Raw genomic sequence first — 21,706 nt, forward strand, 5'->3', positions numbered from 1 at the left:
GGGTTCAGACTAAATAGAGGTCAAGATCAGATTTTCACTGTAAGGCAAATTGTTGAGAAATCATGAGAATATGACAAGGATCTGTACTTGAGTTTTGTAGACTTGGAAAAGGCATACACTAAGGTGTCCATAGGATAGCTTGTCAAAATGCTACAGTTATATGGGTAAATTGAGCATTGTACAGATCAGTAAATAGCCTCTATTTAAGTTCTATGTCAACTGTTAGAATTGAAGGAAACACAAGAATAGTTTGATGTAAAATCAGGTTGGATTGCATTATGAAAAAAAGTGGCATTAAACCTTATATTATAATCAGAGATATCAAACTTAACTCTCTGCTTTAGATGTACTACTAAACAAATCCATTGCAGGCCTCTAGGTTATTCTAACTAAATCAAATAACAACTATAACATATTTGGCATGAAAATCACCAATAAAAAGTCCAAAACTATGAAAATGGGCAGGAACTTAGAAAACTTCAACTGTCTTCTCAATGGAGAACTTATAGAACAAGTAAAATATTTCAGCTATTTTTTTTTAGTAATGATGGCAAAATAAATATGGAATAGACAACAGAATAAGCAAAGCTGGGATGGTGAGCTTGAATAAATTTATATGGAATAAGGGAGAAATTAGCAGGAAAAAAAAACAACTAAACTAGCAGTGTAGAAGGCAATGTTCAAATAATTTTTAAGTTATGAATCTTCTCTGAGCCTTCTGAGCAATCAGAGAAATTCCATCAGGACTGTGGGACTTATGGGTATACAGACTAGATGTGTCTAATTGACTTCTTCTTCTGCTGAAAAAAAAAAATCAAAAGTAGTAACGATTGCTATTTATTTGGAATGATAGAACATTTATCTAGATGATCAGAAGCAGTAATAGAAGGAAATGTAAAAAATGTCAGATCTGACTGTAATAATGGGTAAACATGGAAAATAAAAATCATTTGAAATTAAAAGTAAACAAATTTTGAAATGGGAGTCATTTTGTGCAATTGTATTCATTTTCTAACCCTTTACAGAATGACAACATTTCACATAATCAGTAACATATTCTGAAAAGGCTGACTTTTTCATTATTTGTATAAACAAATATTTTTTTCTCATCATGATTAAATGATCTCTAACTACAATAGGTAATTCAAAATTCTTAAAAACTTCCAATTTCAGAATTCTGAGTAAACACTGTATTATCTAGTTACAGATCATTTGTTCATGATTAAAAAAAAAATAAAATTAATCAGCCAACAAATTTTCAGAATTTTTGCTGGTTCTTTGAATTGCTTTTACTTTCTACCACTTCACACAATGTAAACATTTCTTAGAGCCACCAACAAATTTTTAAAAATGTTTGGCTGATTTTTTGCTTTTTTTCTTATCACAGACAAATAATCTCTAACTAGATAATTCAAAGTTTTAAAATCATTATCGTTATTATTAATTTATTATCGTCTTTATTAATTATTTTAGTGATGAACTATCCTGCTTATTATTAATAATTCACAAAAAAAAATGTTTTTCAGTTGCATGATAATCAGCTGACAACTTTGCCAGAAACTATCAAAGAGCTGTGTCTTCTTGTGAAATTAAACTTGAGGTTTGTTTTCATTTCATTTGTGTTTATTTCAACTTAATTGTTGAAAGAAATAATGTATATGTGTAGATATGTGTGTGTATATATCATCATCATCATCAAATTCCTGACATGTACCCTTAAGAGGTGTACAGGATATGATAGTACTACATGAAAACTTTACATCATTACTAATTCCTATCTACAATTTTCCTCCAGATCAGTCTGTTACTTATCAAGACTCCAATATTATCAGATCCTATATTTCTGTCGTCTAAGGCAATTTGTACCGTATCAATCCACCTATATCTTGGTCTTCCTCTGGATCGTTTTCCGGCCAACCTAGCAGAGAACACTTGTTTTGCCAATCTTTCCTCGCCTATTCTGTTTAAACGACCATACCACCTGAGATTAGCTCTGCTAACGCATTCCTGGATGCTGACAATGTCAAGTTCTTTCCTGTTATCCTCGTTTTTAATATGATATTGCCATTGATGCCATCTGTTCACGCCTCTAATCTTTCCCAGGACTCTCATATCTGCGGTCTAGTCTTTGGTCAAGTGTTTTACTTCTGACCTACCTCTCAGATCCATAAGTTAAAAATGGTTTGAACACTGTCTTGTATACAGCTAATTTAGTGTTCAAACTAATTTCTCTCTTATTCCATATGAATTTATTCAATTGACTTCCTACCATACCAGCTTTGTTGATTCTGTTGTCTATTTCCATATTTAATTTACCATCTTCACTAAAAATCGTGCCTAAGTAGCTGAAATGTTTTGCTTGTTCCACAGGTTCCCCGTTCACAACACAATTGATATTTTCAACAATTCTACCTATTATGTTTGTCTTTATAATGCTGACCTTCATACCATATCTATTACAACAGTTATTCAATTTAGTCAGGGATTCTTGCAAACTTGTAGCAGATTTATTTAGAAGTATAACATCGTCTGCATAAAGCAAAGAGCTGGCATTAACATCTCCAATTCTAGTATCATGTTTAATACCACTTTCCTTCATAATGTGATCCATATAGATAATGAATAACAGAGAGGATAATGTACATCCTTTGTAATATACACTGGATTTAACATTAAACCATCTTCCTGTACATCCTTCAATTCTAACTGCCTTACAACTCAAATACAGACTAAGTATTGCTTGATATAATGCCCCATTGACACCATATAACTGTAGTGTATTGAATAGCTTCTCTCTTGGCACCTTGTCATATGCCTTTTCCAGATCAACAAAAGTTAAATATAGATCTTTGTTATATTCTCATGCTTTCTCGACTATTTGTTGTAAAGTGAAGATCTGATCCTGACAGCCTTTATTTGACCTGAATCCAGCTTGTTCTTCACCAAGCTTTTCTTCCACGATTCTTCTCAACCGTTTCTCAAGTATACTTGCATAGATCTTGCCAGGAACACTCAGTAGGGAAATACCTCCATAATTCTCACATTCAGTTTTATTTCCCTTTTTATATGTGAGCACTATTAGAGCTCTACTCCAATCATCGGGAATTCATCATTCTGTAAAGGCTTTCTGAACTATGCAGTGCATCCACTGTAAGACTTTTATACCACCATACTTCAGCATTTCTGGTCTAATGTCATCTACTCCTGCAGCCTTTCCACATTTCAAGCCTTTGATGGCTATTTCTACTTCAAGTATGGATATGTATTCCTGACTGTATGCCTGTTGAGTGTTTTTTACCACTGTGCTATCACTGCTTGTTTCATTTAGCAATTTTTCGAAGTAATTACTCCATATTTCACGGATATCTTTTTGTTCTGTTTTCAAGTCACCTTTATCATCTGTAACTCCTTTTACAGTACTCTTTCTTCCATTTCTAAAGTTCTTCAACAACCTCCAGAATATCTTACCCTTCTTGATATTTATTTTCTATGTTCTTGCCAAAGTCCTCCCATGACTAGTTTTACACAGTGTTTTGCTTTCTTACATTTGTCTCTGTATTTTCTAAGAGCAAAAGCTGACTTGTTTGCAAGGAACTTTTGATATGATTTTTTCTTTTCCTTCACTGCCTCTTTAACTTCCTGTGTCCACCATGGAGTTCTGATTTTTCTATCCTTATAGACAACCTCACCACATGCCTCTCTGGCTGAATCAATCAGGTTTTCTTTAAGGCTTGCCACTGAATCACCAAGGTTTGGTTCCTATTCTCAAACTCTTTCAATTTTTCTTCTATAATCTTTGTGTATGTTAGTCTACAGTTCACATCTAAGAGCTGCTCAACTTTTATTCACTTTAAAACTTGCTTACATGTTATTCTTTTCAATATGTAATTCACTTTTATCCTGCTCAAGACTAAATAGAGGTCGCTTCCAATTTCAAATCCTCTGTATACTCTGGTGTCCTGCACCATGGAAAAAACATCACTATCAACAATAACATAGTCAATGAGACTTTTCTTATTTGTTGCCTCTTCTCTCCATGTGAATTTGTGCACATTTTTATGTTGGAACATGGTGTTAGTAATAACCAGTCCATGACCTGAGCAGAAATCCAACAAATATTTGCCATTATTATTAGTTTTGCTCTTTTCTCCAAATTTTCCCAATATATTTTTGTATGTCTGACAATCATTTCCCATTCTGTTATTCAGATCCCCAACAAAGACCAACTTTTCCTTTTTCATTGTTTCAGCTGCTTTTTCTAAAGCATCAAAAAATTCCTCCACTTCTACCTTAGTAGAACCTTCTGTGGGACCATAGGCACAAATAAGTCTCATTGTCCAGTTCCCCATTCTCATATTTTCCCACATCACTCTACTTGAGACTGACTGCCATTCAAGAAGATTAGTCTCGTATTTTGTGTTGAATACTATGGCTACTCCTTCTTTTCCTTGATTGTCATTGCCTGAATATAACATTTTGTATTTATTGCTCAGAAAGATCTCACCAGTTTTTGTTTTTTTTTTGTTTCAGTCACCCCTATTATGTTGATCTGGTACTTATCTAATTCCTCAGCCAACTCCATTTCTTTACCATTCAAACTTCTTATGTTGATAGTACCGATCTTTAACTCTGGTGATGTTGAGTTGGGGTGTGTTTTCAGATTTGTTCCAGTATCTGACTTTTCGCTGTTCGCCCTGGTTCCCTTGCGAAAACAACGGAGGCTTTGTTTAACCAGGAGACACCCCAGCAGGCATGAAATTTTGTGATGCTGTACTATCATTTTTTATTTTGGTTTATCTAATAAGAATACAATTTGGTCGGCTAAATCCCAAATTGCCAGCCCATCCTCGTTTGTTCAGTATCCAGGTAGATACCCAACAGGGTGCACCATGAGAAGTTGAGGATTGGACATTAGGTCAGAAGCCCTGGTCGGTTCTTTGCATTCCTTTAAAGGCTATGTGGAAATTTCCTCTCAGTTATACAGCTTTGATCCTTAAGCACCCCATGTGTGTGTGTGTGTGTGTGTGTGTGTGTGTGTGTGTATATATATATACACCGTGTGTGTGTGGGTGGGTGGGTGGGTGGAAGAGTTCATTTATCCTTTTTGAATAAAGGAATACTGCACATTAAACTTGATGAAAATATAATTAAAATACTTAGTACATTAAAGATTGATGTTATTTTAATCTGTACATCAGTAGTACAATAGGTAGAGTGAGTGTGGAAAATGAATGCATTGATTGATTTTGTATTGACATTACTTCCTCCTCCTCCTTCACCTTCTTTTGATCATCATATCTTAATTGGCAATGTTATTTGACTACTATAAGTGCATGACATAATTCTCCTCCTTTCTCCTTGCAAAATTTACTGAAATATTTCTATAATTCACCAAATGTATGAACTCATATATTAATGATCATTTTAATTATCCATGTTATTTTTCTTTATCATGTGTTAAATTATGGTTACCAATATGAGAGTCTCTCAAATGTAGCAAATGAAGAATAGGTGTCTTGAGTTACCTTACCTTATAGAACGAAGTTTAAAACTGGTAGCCGTTATGTGGCAATTATATCCAGGAGTAGGCCTAACTGAGTAGCTTTGTCAACAATCAACAAGTATAGACACAAAGATTAGTATAGAAATTGAATATTCACATCTTTTTAGTTATGAAGCTTGTCATTATAGCATGATGCATCATTTTCCCATGTGAAAGGAGTAGTACCATTAATGTGGAATTGCTGTTCCACGTTCAATACATGCTTATCTGTGGTCTCAGTGTTTAAGACTATACATCTGCTATATGATGCATGTCTATTTTAGGACTGCTGTTAAATTTGTAACATTTCCATAGTGCATTTGGAAGAATTATGAGACCTACACCCTTCAACTGTAATAGAATCTTTATATCTACTTTTTCAGTTGAAGGTGAATTAAACAGTCTCATATGGAAGGGAAGAGTTTATCCCTTCCAGAAAGTTGGATGTTTTTCATCTTAAATAACAAATAAATCACCAGGAGAACACACACAATTAACAGTCAAAAATGCTATATAGTGTAGAGGTAATGGACTATGATTATTGTGTAATTGTAGACTTGTGTAGAGTAGCCTTGCTTGATAAATCTTTGGATTCTGTGGAGATGTCTTGTAAAAATAATGATAATATTTCATTTGAAAGGATGTTCAAAGTGTGGTGCAGTAATTGCCAATAAATTAATATCATTTTCAGATCATACTGACTAATTATTATAAAAAACATGGAAATCTCGGACTTCATCATTCTCAAAATTTTTAACCTGCTTACTGCAGAGATGCATAGTTGACACTTGTTATTAAGATTGTATCTCTGGGAACTCATATTCTTTATATCACTGTTTCCCCAGTTGTGTTCCATGGAGCTGTAAAGTTCTGTATGGGGTTCTGTGAGCAAAAATTTTAATGCATGCTAATGATTGGGGATTCATTCATACAAGTTATGATCAGAGAAAACATACGATGCTCTATATGAAAATGGGTGTGCATTTATGTATGCAATGCTTCTTTTTTCATTATTTCATATTTTATTTTGTAATTCTAATAAATCCAGTTATCTGGTCTTTTATTTTCTTTCCATTACATATTTCAAATATTGTTCTTCAGATGGCTTATTTCTGCATTGGTCTGGTATAATATCAGTAGTCTTTAAATGTTTGTTTTTCAGCTGCTGCTCTGGTTCATTGTTATTGTATTTACTTTGCGCATTGTTAAATTGTGAATGAAGATATTTGAGAATTATAATAATTCATTCACATTTAACATAATCTACCATAACTTAAGCAACATTTGTAAATATTAGACATATGAAGAGCCAAAGGCTTCAATTCTGCGACATATAACTTGTTTAAGTTTAGGGAATGTATATCCCATATCGTTTCTTAGCCGAATGAGAAACTCGAGGATTTTCATGCCGAATATAGTAGAAACTATAAAAAGTTCGGCGATTTCAAGCGTAAGCAAATACCTGGATACTGCAGCAACTGACCCTTAAGATAGTGCAAGCTGAGGCAACTCATGTCTAAGGTGGAGCAAGCTCTGATCACTATTCTTGATATTTTCCCATAATGTGAACTTAGTTCCTAGGAGCTGTATTACTGTTCAACATTATGAGAGAAGGTCACTACCCAAGACTGGTTTCAACCTTTATTGAGGTCTCATCAGAGTAGGTAGACCTAATTAATATCAAGTTTGTAGCAAACAGAACTTACCACCCTTCTATGAGTATTGCCGAGAGGTGTCCTAATAAATTATTAGACATATGAAGAGCCAAAGGCTTCAATTCGGCAACATATAACTTGTTTCAGTTTAGGGAATATATATCCCATATCGTTTCTTAGCCGAATAAGAAACTCATGGAGTTTCATGCCGAATATAGTAGAAACTATATAAAGTTTGGCGATTCCTAAGCAAATACCTGGATACTGCAGCAACTGACCCTTAAGGTAGTGCAAGCTGAGGCAACTCATGTCTAAGGTGGAGCAAGCTCCGATCACTATTCTTGATATTTTCCCATAATGTGAACTTAGTTCCTAGGAGCTGTATTACTGTTCAACATTATGAGAGAAGGTCGCTACCAAGACTGGTTTCAACCTTTATTGAGGTCTCATCAGTGAGTAGGTAGACCTAGTTAATATCAAGTTTGTAGCGAACAGAACTTATCACCCTTCTATGAGTATTGCCGAGAGGTGTCCTAATAAATTATTAGACATATGAAGAGCCAAAGCTTCAATTTGGTGACATATAACTTGTTTAAGTTAAGGGAATATATATCTCATATCGTTTCTTAGCCGAATAAGAAACTCAAGGAGTTTCATGCCGATTATAGTAGAAACTATATAAAGATCGGCGATTCCAAGCGTAAGCAAATACTTGGATACTGCAGCAACTGACCCTTAGTCCAAGGTGGAGCTTGCTCCACCTTAGACATGAGTTGCCTCAGCTTGCACTAGAAACATGAGTTGCCTCAGCTTGCACTCAGCTTGCCTGGATACTGCAGCAACTGACCCTTAAGGGTCAGTTGCTACAGTATCCAGGTATTTGCTTACGCTTGGAATCGCCGAACTTTATATAGTTTCTACTATATTCGGCATGAAACTCCTTGAGTTTCTTATTCGGCTAAGAAACGATATGGGATATATATTCCCTAAACTTAAACAAGTTATATGTTGCCGAATTGAAGCCTTTGGCTTTTCATATGTCTAATAATTTATTAGGATACCTCTCGGCAATACTCATAGAAGGGTGGTAAGTTCTGTTCGCTACAAACCTGATATTAACTAGGTCTACCTACTCACTGATGAGACCTCAATAAAGGTGGAAACCAGTCTGGGTAGTGACCTTCTCTCATAATGTTGAACAGTAATACAGCTCCTAGGAGCTAAGTTCACATTATGGGAAAATATCAAGAATAGTGATCGGAGCTTGCTCCACCTTAGACATGAGTTGCCTCAGCCTGCACTACCTTAAGGGTCAGTTGCTGCAGTATCCAGGTATTTGCTTACGCTTGGTATCGCCGAACTTTATATAGTTTCTACTATATTCGGCTAAGAAATGATATGGGATATATATTCCCTAAACTTAAACAAATTTGTAAATATTGTTTGATGTTAATAATCTCTTGCTCGTAAATTAATATTCATATAATTACTTTGAGTTTGTTTATTATTATTTAATTATATAATTTTGGGATTTGTATTGCTAATGAAAAGACTCTGTATCAATATGTGATTCAGTTTATTTTATTTATTCCTATTAATATTATAAGAAGCTGTGTGTATGTGTGTGTGTGTATATATATATATATATATATATATATATATATATATTATAAGAATTTGCATTTATCATATTTAAATGTATTTTATATGAACTATGGATTATTTCTTTATTAGTTATTTCTGAAGGAGAATGTAAATATGTGGAATTCTGCTGATATGATTTCATGTAATTCTTCTGATTGAATCTGATTAGCTAGCAAAGGAGAAATGGAGTTGTTTTTAGTTAGCACGTGCTTACAACATGAATGGCTATGAAATGGAGAGAAGCCTGTAGATGTAAGCTGAACTGGCTAGAACCGGATTTTGGGTGGGAAGAATAAACGCAGTTAATTGGAAAACGAAAGTAAACAAGGAGAAAGCTTGGGGACAGTGAAGAGACTGGAAATGTAACGAAAGGCGAGTGGCGATATGCGGAAAAATCGACAAGGAAAGGACCGGGAATAAATAGGCATTAAAAACTACCTCTATGGAATTTTGATATTATAATAGATTCCTAATGATTAGAGGAAGAAAGTTGCAGAGCTGAAGTCAATACATAGTGTAAGATAAGGAATTAATACATGATGTAAATCTAATGTGTCAAGACTTATGTAGCTCAGTGTTTAATATTTCAGTTAACATAGTGAAGATTTCTTTGAATTTTGTTTTCTCACGATAATTAGGCACATTTTAAAATTCCTGTTAACTAAGTGAATTCAATGTGCTGAAGTTGTAACCCAGTAAGACTAATCCTGTTTACATCCAGTGTGAAGCAAATGTAAATTAGTTCCGCCTAATATATCTTAACCCTAGCTGTGGCATTTAACTTTAAATAGTCGAAAGAATGAAGCACTAAAGTGTTTCCCCCTTGAATTGATAACTGTCTTGTGATTCAATTAAGTGTTTATAGACTAGAAGTGAATTAGAGAACCGCAACTATAAAAATATTTATTGGAATTCTGGAACTTTGAATTGTGAGAACTATTTTCTATTAATTGGCAGAATATAGAGAACTGAGAGTTGAATGTTTGACACCTAATGCATTGTATCTATTCTAAGCACTAGAACTAAATTAATATGTAGATGATATGATTTGTCTCATAGAATAGAGACAGGTTGTGATAGAAATACTTATGTCATGAATAATAAGATCTAAGATTTTTGGCTTTAATCTTTAAACCTAACTGAATAGCTACCTGTATCTCAGAGATATTTTGGATTTGTTCAATTGCATTATCTTGTTTTGAAAATTATACTTAGATGTACATGTTATATAACTCTGCATTAAATGTTGAATTCAATTTGATGTTTGCCTGATTTTCTTTCATTGCACCGCTCATAAAAATTTATCGGACCTTGTGGAAGCCTTAAATGATAATATTAACCTCGGCACTTAGAAAAGTGAGATTGCAAACGTTAGTTGATGATTGATTCCTCTATATTATATAGACTAATCCGAATATAAGGTGGCGCAGGATAATATAAATTTCTTTATATTCGGATCAGTATCAATCAACATCTGACAAATAAAAAATGGAATTTAAACAAGTAAGGATAAGTTCAGCTAACCATCATTATTAGATCAGTAAGCAAGATAGGACGACACAACAAAATGGTGCACTTACCGGGTTACAACTTCAACACATTGAATTCACTTAGGCACATTTTAAAATTCCTGTTAACTAATTATCGTGAGGTAACAAAATTCAAAGAAATCTTCACTATGTTAACTGAAATATTAAACACTGAGCTACATAAGTCTTGACACATTAGATTTACATCATGTATTAATTCCTTATCTTACACTATGTATTGACTTCAGCTCTGCATCTTTCTTCCTCTAATCATTAGGAATCTATTATAATATCAAAATTCCATAGAGGTAGTTTTTAATGCCTTTTATTCCTGGTCCTTTCCTTGTCAATTTTTCCTCATATCTCCACTCGCCTTTCGTTACACACGTCCAGTCTCTTCACTGTCCCCAAGCTTTCTCCTTGTTTACTTTCGTTTTCCAATTAATGTGTTTATTCTTCCCGCCCAGAATCCGGTTCTAGCCAGTTCAGTTTACATCTACAGGCTTCTCTCCATATCATAGCCATTCACGTTCTAAGCACACACTAACTAAAAACAACTCCGTTTCTCCTTTACTAGCCAGTCAGATTCAATCAGAAGAATTACATAAAATCATATCAGCAGAATCCCACATATTTGCATTCTCTTTCAGAAATAACTAATAAAGAAATAATCCGTAGTTCACATAAAATACATTTAAATATGATAAATACAAATTCTTATAATATATATATATACACAGCTTCTTATAATATTAATGCAGAAATAAATAAAATAAATTGAATGACATATTGATAGTCTTTTCATTACCAATACAAATCCCAAAATTATATAATTAAACAATAATAAACAAACTCAAAGTAATTATATGAATATTAATTTACAAGCAAGAGATTAACATCAAACAATATTTACAAATGTTGCTTAAGTTATGGTAGATTATGTTAAATGTGAATGAAGTATTATAATTCTCAAATATCATCATTCACAATTTAACACCTGGCTTGTTTGTGAGAGCATAAAACTTGTGCTAAACTTTCTTTTGCCATTTTCACTCTCTCTCTCTCCCTTGCTACTAGAGTATGTCTAATAAGAGTTTTTGTGAATTTTTGATTTTTGTTCCTGCAATGCAGGGGAGCAGTAGGTGGGAAATAGAACATTTGCTGATAGCAGCAACATAGCTGCAAAACTGAAGCAAGAATCAAAATTATATATTAAATGTGAACAAAACCAGAAATAAAAATATGGAAAATGTCAGTGGTAATTGCATTTATATAAGTATTTCTGATTTTGAGTTTGTGAAGTAAATTTGCTAGTTTTGGTTGCTTTTCTTTATTAAGTTTTTCACATGCAGATGTCAACATGCTCCAGATTTTAAGGTCTTGTCGATGTAAATTTTTTCAGGTACATAAATAGTATGATTAGTTATCTAGATAATTTCCATGAAAGTATCTCTGTTTAGTATTTTCTTAGGTCTTTCTCTGAATAGAAGGAGGGTGTAACTTTTTTTTTATATAGCTGCTGACAACCAAGCTGGCCTGGTTGGCTGAGTGGTTAGCATGTCCGCTCTCCAGCCAAAAGGCTGAAGGTTCGAATCCTGCCACGGGCATGGATGTTTGTGATTATCTGTGAAAATACTAGTGGTGGACGGTAGATGGCGTTAGTGTAGTTGTGGTTCGTTGTAGTTGGTGGAGACAGAGTAGCTGTAGAGTAGGTGCCCTCCTTTGATAAGTCTTTGGACTTCCTGGAGGTGGCATGCAATAATAATAATAATAATAATTTTTCACTATATTGCGGTAATTTTCTGATTTCCTCTGTCAGTGTTGTCTATAATTTGTGGCTTGTAGAAAATCTGTGTTATAAAACATTTTCTCTGATAAAATAACTAAAATTTTATCTATTTGTAGTTGTTTTGGTATTTTCAGTGCTAATCAATATTACATATACATTAAAGTCAAACTAAATTAAAGTAAAATAGGCAGGTCACAAATTATCTTGTTATTTTACAGTATAACTTACTGTTCTAATCCAGTTCACATCCAGGAGTTAAGTCTTTAGTTGCAAGACACATATCATTATCTAATCAGCTTATTGAATGCCTAAGTGGCTTGAAAAGTTTTCTGTTTAGTCTCAAGAGCAGACATAGAACTCTTAGCTCACTTATGATACTAAAAATGTATGATTGGTTATGACCTTTTATAAGTCAGATTAATATTAAAAAATAAAAAAAAAATGAGGTATATATAGTTTTCTTAGAATGTTGTGCATTTCTATCACAATAAAAAAAAGAAGTTGTTTTCGTTAGATTTGAATCTGATCTGGGAGATGATTTTATAAGAGAAGTTCAGTTGTTTCACATAGAGATGACACAATTCTTCCCTCCCAGACACGTATTTTTACTCCTGCAAAACAGACAAACCAGCCAAAGAACACCTGCTGTTGATGGACATAATACAAGTGGTTCGTGTTATTAGTTGCCTCATCATAATAGTGCAATACAGTCGTCTATAGTTTTCTACAGTTTTATAGTATGACTAGCATCTTTTTTATCAGTGACAGAATGACTAAAACTCAACAGCCCTTATGGGAACTAACCCTCTTACACAATACCAGAGGGCCTCTCCTCTGTAAAAGAAGATCTTATTGCAAAAATGTGTAAAAAACAAAAATGTGATATTTTATGTCTACAGGAGATACACAGAGGACCTCAACAAGTCAGACCTAAAATTGCTGGAATGAAGCTCATAAAAGAAATACCACATAAAAAGTATGGAAGTGCTATCTTCGCTTGGCAGAAGCTCCAGGTTACAGGATGCCTAATCACAAACCAAAATAACATAGAAATCCTTGGAATAGACTTGGATAACATCAGTGTTTTTTCAGTATATAAACCACCTAGTATAACCTTTGCTTTTGAAATGTCCCAGTACTTGACACAAAGGAAATCTGCTATTATTATAGGCGACTTTAACAGTCATAGCACACAGTGGGGTTATAGTGAAACAAATGAGGATGGAGAGTTAGTTGAACAGTGGGCTGTTAATAATCAAATGAATCTTATACATGATCCTAAACAGCCATCATCATTTAACAGTGGAAGATGTAAAAGAGGTTATAACCCAGACCTTGGATTTGTTAGTAATAGAATAGCTAATTTGTACACTAAACAGGGTATACTTGCACCAATCCAAAGTTCACAACATAGACCAATAATGCTACAAGTTTTCCCACCAGTCCGACTTAAGGAGATCCCACTTAGAAGTGACGGCTGAACTGAATAGGGGTAATGGGTTTACAGTGATACTACTGGACCTTGCCAAGGCCTTTGATAGGATACCACATGGAACCCTAATCAGTAAACTGGAGCAGATGGGTATAGATATAGGGTTGGTGAGATGGATAAGAGGGTGGTTGAAGGAGAGATATCAAAGAGTGGTTTATTCAGGAGTGGAGTCTAAAAGACGTCTTGTGACTAGTGGAGTGCCACAGGGCTCTGTTCTTGGACCACTGCTTTTCAATTTGTTCATCAATGATATTGGAAAGGATCTGAGAGGAAGTGTTCACTTGTTTGCTGATGATGCAAAGTTGGGTAGAGCAATTGTGAGTGCACAGGATGTCAAAATTTTACAGGATGATTTGGATAGTTTGCAGGACTGGGCTAGGAAAAATGGATGTCAATTTAATGTGGCAAAGTGTAAGGTTATGCACTTTGGGGTGAAAAGAATAGCAGCAGTATATCGCATTGGTGGAACCATACTCCAGGAGATTGATGAGGCCAGGGATTTGGGAGTGTTGGTGGATAGGGAGTTGAAGTTTAGGGGGCACATTGCAAAAGTAACTAAAACAGCTCACCAAATCACTTGGCTTCTGAAAAATACTTTAACATGCAGAGACGAACAAGTTGTTGTTCCTCTGTATCGAGCCTTGATAAGACCCCATCTGGACTTCTGTGCCCAGCTATGGGCACCAGGGTTTCTTCGTGATGGGGAGGAAGTGGAGAGGGTCCAGAGACGAGTGACCAAGATGATAGCAGGTCTGTGGAATGAACCTTATGAGAATAGGTTGAAGATTTGTGGGTTGCAGAAATTGGACGATAGGCGAAGGAGGGGTGATATGATTGAGACATTCAAATTACTGAAGGGTTTTTATAAGATTGATCCAGAAGATATTTTTGAAAATATGACTGATGGTGGGAGGACTAGGGGCCATGCATGGAAGCTGGGCAAGAGCGTGGTTGACAAGGGTGTTAGAGCTAGGTTCTTTACTTGGAGAGTGGTAAATGAGTGGAATAAGCTTCCAGAGTCTGTTGTGGGTGCTACGACCGTGAATGAGTTTAAGGCAAGGTATGATAGATACTGTGTGAATGTTGAATAGTTCTTGACATGATGTTAGGGCCTCCCTCGATGAGTCTGTCGACTCCTTGGAGTTTCCCGGAACAATAATAATAATAATTTTAAAAAAAGCTAACTGGGAACAGTTCTCAAGAGAATTAGATATAACCTGACCAACATTTCACCCAGACCAGAAAATTATGGAAAGTTCATCAAAGCTATTAGACGATCTACTACCAGGCACATCCCAAGAAGTTGTAGAACATGTTTCATTCCAGGTTTTACAGAACACAACGTGGAAATATATGAAAGATATTGTGACCTATATGATAAAGATCCATTTTCATCAAAACATTTGATGCAGGAGAGGAACTTATAGCAGCACTGTCTGAAAAAAGAAGTCAACAATGGGCAGAGAAAATTAAAAGCTTAGATATGAAACACGGTAGCAGGAAAGCCTGGCTCTTACTCAAAAAATTATTGTGATCTCACAACAGCAGCAACCGAAGTTTATATAAATGCAAACCAAATTGCAACTCAGCTATCTCTGAATGGCAAACCAAGTACTGAAGGAAAAATACCTAAAGATTATATTAAAAAAGTTAGAGATTCAGAAATTAATCTCTTCAAAACACCATTTACCAAAGAGGAACTAGAAAATGCCCTAAAAGCCTTAAAACCAGGAAAAGCTACCAGTATAGGTGATATCAGAAACAAGATACTAAGGAATCTTGTAGAAAAGGCAACAGAGTGATTGTTAGAATTTTCAACTTTTGTTGGAAATTTGCTAAAATACCCAGCATATGGAGGCAAACGAAAGTAATACCTATCATGAAACCGGGTAAACCTGCCAAGGATCCAAAGAGCTACAGGCCTATAGCTCTCTTATGCACAAAAATGAAGCTGTATAAGAGGTTAATCTTGAACAGACAAAGTCCAGAAATAGAGAAAGTGCTGATAAAAGAACAGGCAGGATTTAGACCAGGAAGATCATGCACTGGACAAGTATTAAATTTAACACAGTTTATTGAAGATGGCTTTGAAAGGGGGGTTAACAACAGGAGCTGTATTTTATAGATTTGACAGCAGCAGATGACACACTAAATCTTAGAAAGCTTATAGTCAAAATTTACAGCATGACAAACAGCTATCAGTTAGTGGAGATATTTAGGTCGCTGCTGTTCAGCAGGAGATTTTTTTTTGATTTTCAAGGAAAAAAGTGCTAATGGTCTATCTCAGGGAAGTGTGAAAGTAATCCCCTCCTCTTCAATATATATACTTATGACGAACCTATAAATCCATGGTCAAGAACCTTCTTATATGCAGATGACCGGGCAATAGCTTATCAAGCAAAATCCTTTGATAACATTAAGAAGCAGCTCACACAAGAGCTAGAAACCCTTACAGTTTACTATAAGGAAAACCAACTGAAACCAAATCCCAGTAAAACCCAAATGTGTCTTTTCCATCTCAATAATAGGAAGGCAAGGAGAGAGTTAAATATAGAATGGAATGGTGGGAAACTGGCCAATTATCCAAATCCAACTTACCTAGGTGTTACACTAGATAGGACCCTAAATTATAAACAACACATAGAGAAGACAGCAGCTAAACCTCAAACACCTATTAATATTCTGCACCGATTAACATCATCATCATCGGCAATTAACATCTGCACACCTCTGCACTGGCACTTTGCTTTTTGACAGCCGAGTATGCTAGCCCTTTTTGGGAAAGATCATCACATTCAAAATTATTGATAAGGTTCTTAATGAAACATGTCGGTACATTACCGGCTGACTTAAGCCTACAAAAATTGACCATCTGTACTCACTGTCTGGTTATTGCACCTCCTCACATCAGGACTACACAGAGTAGATATGAGCGAAAACAACAACTAAATGATGAATGGCCCTTTGTATGGACATGTTGTCAAGATGTAAGCTGGAAGGAATAGATGGAAGACATTGAATATACTTCGTTCCGGAATAGGCAGAATCAAAGCAGAATATGGCCAGATGGGGCTACAGACAGTGACAGCTGCTCATGTGGTGAAACGCAAACCATGGATCATCTTCTGCAATGCTGCTTAATAGACATTAATAATATATGTGCCTGAGAAGATTTAATGCAGTGTAATGAAACAACTTTAAAAGTATATTAGTCACTGAATGAGTGAAATTTGACATTTTATGTTTTTATTTAATATTTCATGCAAGTGGCATTTTTGTCTTTTAATGTATGCTTTAAATTCCAATTCTTTTAATGTCTATTTCTTTAAATGTATGCTTTTAATCATTTATATGTATGCTTTTACATTTTCTGTAGTTCACACACGAAATAAATCAATCAATAAATCACCTTATGCAAGCCCTCTCTCCTACTTTCTTGGAAGAAGCAAAAGCCCCATATTTGATTTTTAGATTGTGATTTTCAGACTATTTAGTTATTGATTTGCTGATTTCATGAGTGGGATTGTCTTCAAACCTGCAGCCTACTAGTTGGAGAGTGGGTATGCTAACCACTCAGCTGCAGGTTTGAAGCTTGCCATGAACAATGATATTTGTGATCATCTTTAGGTGGGAGATGAATATCATCAGCTGGTGTGGGTCCACTTCCCCACTTATTGGAGACTTGAAGTGGCTTGAAAAAGTTCCATCAATTTTTATATTTTTTTGCATTTGTAATTTATTTTCTACATAGTCTGAAATCCTGCTGTAGAGACCAAACATCGAAATTTTTCAAGACACTTCAGGCCTCCAATAATTGGGGCAGTAGCTTCACACTGGGTGATGAAATTCATCTCCCACCTAAAGACAATCGCAAACATTCCTACCCATGCCAGGATTTGAACCTGCAAGGACTGAAGTTCTAAAGATGAGTGCTTCCAAGATTTGAGGTACAACCAAATTTGTTGATGTGCAGATAGTTCCTTAAGGCTGAGGCAGATTGTAGGAAAAGCCTTTCATACTTAAATTTGCACCTGTGTCGTAAGGTGGCCATTTTTCCATGTATATTGTAGTGGGTATTCAAGGCTTGGTCAGTAAGCCCTGAGTGGCTGTGGTAGCGGAACCAAGTGAAGTCCTTTTGTTCGACAATTCTGATGTTGGCTGTCCCAGTTTAGCCAAAACAAATAGCTTACAACTACAAGTAGCATATAGTTTTAAGATGTCCCTACTATGGCTAAACAGTGAATTGCTGTTTAGCCACAATAGGGACATCATCCAATTCCGCTGCTACAGCCACTGAGGACTTGGATAATGCCTTGAACACCTGCCCCAAGATATATTGAAAATAACACTACCTTACTCCATAGGAGAAAATTTAAATATGAAAGGCTTTTCCTGAAATCTGCCTTGGCATTAAAGAGCTACCTGAACCTCAACAAATTTGGTTATATGCCTCAAATCTGGGAGGCACTTATCCTTAGTACTTCGTGCTAGCACAACAGCTAAGAACACCCATCTCAGCCCTCTGTGGGATGGCACTGTTTAAGACTTTAGGCTTACCATTGTTCAGCTTCAGTCACACTTTTTCTATGTAATGTTTGCATGCACATATCAATTTGTGTTCATTGTGCTCCAATGATAGCAATTTGACTTTGCTGAAAAAAAATACTTAAGCTGTGTAAAAATAACTGTGAGTCATGAAATAGTTACTAAATAATAATTCTTGGAAGGTATAAAACTACACGTGTACAGCGTAACGCTGGTGGCAGTAGCATACATGGAACGTACTTTGACGCGAATTCTGTGAAAGTAAGAGCATAACAGCGTCAGGAGAGCAAGGGATGAACCCAAGGGGAGAAAAGAGATGGGTCGTGTGCAAAGGGGACTCCGAAAAAAAAGGGCACTCTATCGAAGAATATAAGGGGACAAGTGCCGTATTGGGATCTCTCTTGTCGTATCGTTTTCCTGTTTGGTGGCTCAGAAGTTAGCAGGAGTTTGCGTAAAAGGGGGGGGATGAAGCGTCTCTGCTAAGATAAGATATCGGACAGCAGGCTTTCTTGAAAATGGAGAAGGATTCTATGCAGAGCTGAAGGTAAAAATTTCCAGTCCTAGCAGAATCAAGCCGTCGCTGAGAAGTCCCATTGAGTTGTTCCTGAAACGCAAAGATTTTAGTCTGTTTTTGGCAGAAATAATGAAGATAGCATAACCCCTACGTTGGCATATGGACAGCCAATAGACAAGAAGTAACCAGACGTACACGTGGTGCTGAAAGACGCAGAAAAAGTTCGGTAAGGTAAAATTACTCTATTTTGTGTATAAAATTCATTAGAAGAGAGAAGATTGTTTGCGAATGTGAAATTAAGAACAGTATTCTAAAGAACTCTGTGGACAGTCTCTAATTACAAAGTTAACCTCCTTTGACAGAGTAAGAAGAATTGTTTGGAAGAGATCTTTTGTAATTGTATGCGATAGGATTAACTTAATGAGATCAGAATTGTGGATTTTAGTAACTGAGTAACATTAGAATGTTTGTTTATATTATGTTATGAATAGCATTACAGAAAGGAATTTTAGTTTAACTTCATATCATTTGCTATCTATTCCAATATGCAGTTATTGTGTTATGCATATATATCTTACCAGGAAACTCAATAGGGAAATACCTCTGTAATTCTCACACTCAGTTTTATTTCCAAAATATAGAATGATGGTACAACATGACAAAATTTCATGCCGGCTGGGGCATCGCCCGGTTAAACAAGGCCCCCGTTGTTTTCGCCAGGGAACCAGGGCGAACAGCGAAAAGTCAGCTACTGGAACAAATCTGAAAACACACCCCAACTCAACATCACCAGAGTTAAAGATAGGTACTATCAACGTAAGAAACCTGAATGGCAAAGAAATGGAGCTAGCTGAGGAATTAGATAAGTACCAGATCGACATAATAGGGGTGACTGAAACAAAAAAGACCAAAACTGGTGAGATCTTTCTGAGCAATAAATACAAAATGTTATATTCAGGCAATGACAATCAAGGAAAAGAAGGAGTAGCCATAGTATTCAACACAAAATACGAGTCTAATCTTCTTGAGTGGCAGTCAGTCTCAAGTAGAGTAATGTGGGCAAATATGAGAATGGGGAACTGGACAATGAGACTTATTTGTGCCTATGGTCCCACAGAAGGTTCTACTAAGGTAGAAGTGGAGGTATTTTTTGAGGCTTTAGAAAAAAGCAACTGACTCAATGAAAAATGAAAAGTTGGTCCTTGTTGGGGATCTAAATAGCAGAGTAGGAAATGATTGTGAGACATACAAAAATATTTTGGGAAAATTTGGAGAAAAGAGCAAAGCTAATAATAATGGCAAATATCTGTTGGATTTCTGCTCAGGACATGGACTGGTTATTACTAACACCATGTTCCAACATAAAAATGTGCACAAATTCACATGGAGAGAAGAGGCTAGGAATGAGAAAAGTCTCATTGACTATGTTATTGTTGATAGTGATGTTTTCTCCCCGGTGCAGGACACCAGAGTGTACAGAGGATTTGAAATTGGAAGTGATCACTATTTAGTCTTGAGCAGGATAAAATTGAATTTCATATTGAAAAGAAAAACATGTAAGAAAGTTTTAAAGCGAATAAAAGTTGAGCAGCTCTCAGATGTGAACTGTAGGCTAAAATACACAAAGATTATTGAAGAAAAAAAAAATGAAAGGGTTTGAGAACAGGACTCAAACCTTGGAGATTCAGTGGCAAACTCTGAAGAAAACATTGATTGATTCTGCCAGAGAGCCATGTGGTGAGGTTATCTGTAAGGATAAAAAAATCAGAACTCCCTGGTGGACACAGGAAGTTAAAGAGGAAGTGAAGGAAAAGAAGAAAGCATACCAAAAGTTCCTGTCAAATAAGTCAGCTTGTGCTCTTAGAGAATATAGAGACAAATGCAAGAATGCTAAACACTGTGTAAAACTAGCTAAACAAAAGTCATGGGAGGACTTTGGCAAGAATATAGAAAATAAATATCAAGAAGGTGGCAAAATATTCTGGAGGTTGTTGAAGAAGCTTAAGAATGGAGGAAAGAGTGCTGTAAAAGGAATTAGAGATGATAAAAGTGACATGAAAATGGGAGAAAAATATATCCTTGAAGTATGGAGTTATTACTTTGAAAAACTGCTAAATGAAACAAGCAGTGATAACAGCACAGTGGTAAAAAACACTGACCAGGCATGCAGTCAGGAATACATATCCATATTAGAAGTAGAAAAAGCCATCAAAGGCTTGAAATGTGGAAAGGCAGCAGGAGTAGATGATATACGACCAGAAATGCTGAAGTATGATGGTATAAAAGTCTTACAGTGGCTGCACTGCATAGTTCAGAAAGCCTGGACAGAGGAACGAATTCCTGATGATTGGAGTAGAGCTCTCATAGTACCCATATATAAAAAGGGAAATAAAACTGCCTGTGAGAATTACAGAGGTATTTCCCTACTGAGTGTTCCTGGCAAGATCTATGCAAGTATACTTGAGAAACGGTTGAGAAGAATTGTGGAAGAAAAGCTTGGTGAAGAACAAGCTGGATCCAAATAGAGGCTGTCAGGATCAGATCTTCACTTTACGACAAATAGTCGAGAAAGCATGGGAATATAACAAACATCTGTATTTAAGTTTTGTCGATCTGGAAAAGGCATATGACAAGGTGCCAAGAGAGAAGCTATTCAATACGCTTCAGTTATATGGTGTCAATGGAGCATTATATCAAGCAATACTTAGTCTTTATTTGAGTTGTAAGTCAGCAGTTAGAATTGAAGGAAGTACAGGAAGATGGTTTAATGTTAAATTTGGTGTGAGACAAGGATGTACATTATCCCCTCTGTTATTCATCATCTATATGGATCACATTATGAAGGAAAGTGGAATTAAACATGATATCAAAATTGGAGATGTTAATGTCAGCTCTTTGCTTTATGCGGATGATGTTATACTTCTAAATAAATCTGCTATAAGTCTGCAAGATTCTCTGACTAAATTGAATAGCTGTTGTAATAGATATGGTATGAA

At 35.5% G+C, this 21,706-nt stretch overlaps 1 protein-coding gene across 1 annotated transcript in view; it reads left to right on the forward strand.

Moving 5' to 3' along the window:
• Positions 1-21,706, forward strand: part of LOC150108587 (leucine-rich repeat-containing protein 40-like) — a 234,408-nt gene that overhangs the window by 43,830 nt on the left and 168,872 nt on the right. The window contains exon 4 of the mRNA XM_090416034.1: positions 1,527-1,600. Coding sequence (XP_090272160.1) covers positions 1,527-1,600 — 74 coding nt within the window. The remainder of the gene's footprint in view (positions 1-1,526; positions 1,601-21,706) is intronic.

Source organism: Typopeltis vanoorti, chromosome 3 (assembly GCF_054136105.1).
Source record: "Typopeltis vanoorti isolate ZY-2024b chromosome 3, IOZ_Tvanoo_1.0, whole genome shotgun sequence".
NCBI lineage: Eukaryota > Metazoa > Arthropoda > Arachnida > Uropygi > Thelyphonidae > Typopeltis > Typopeltis vanoorti.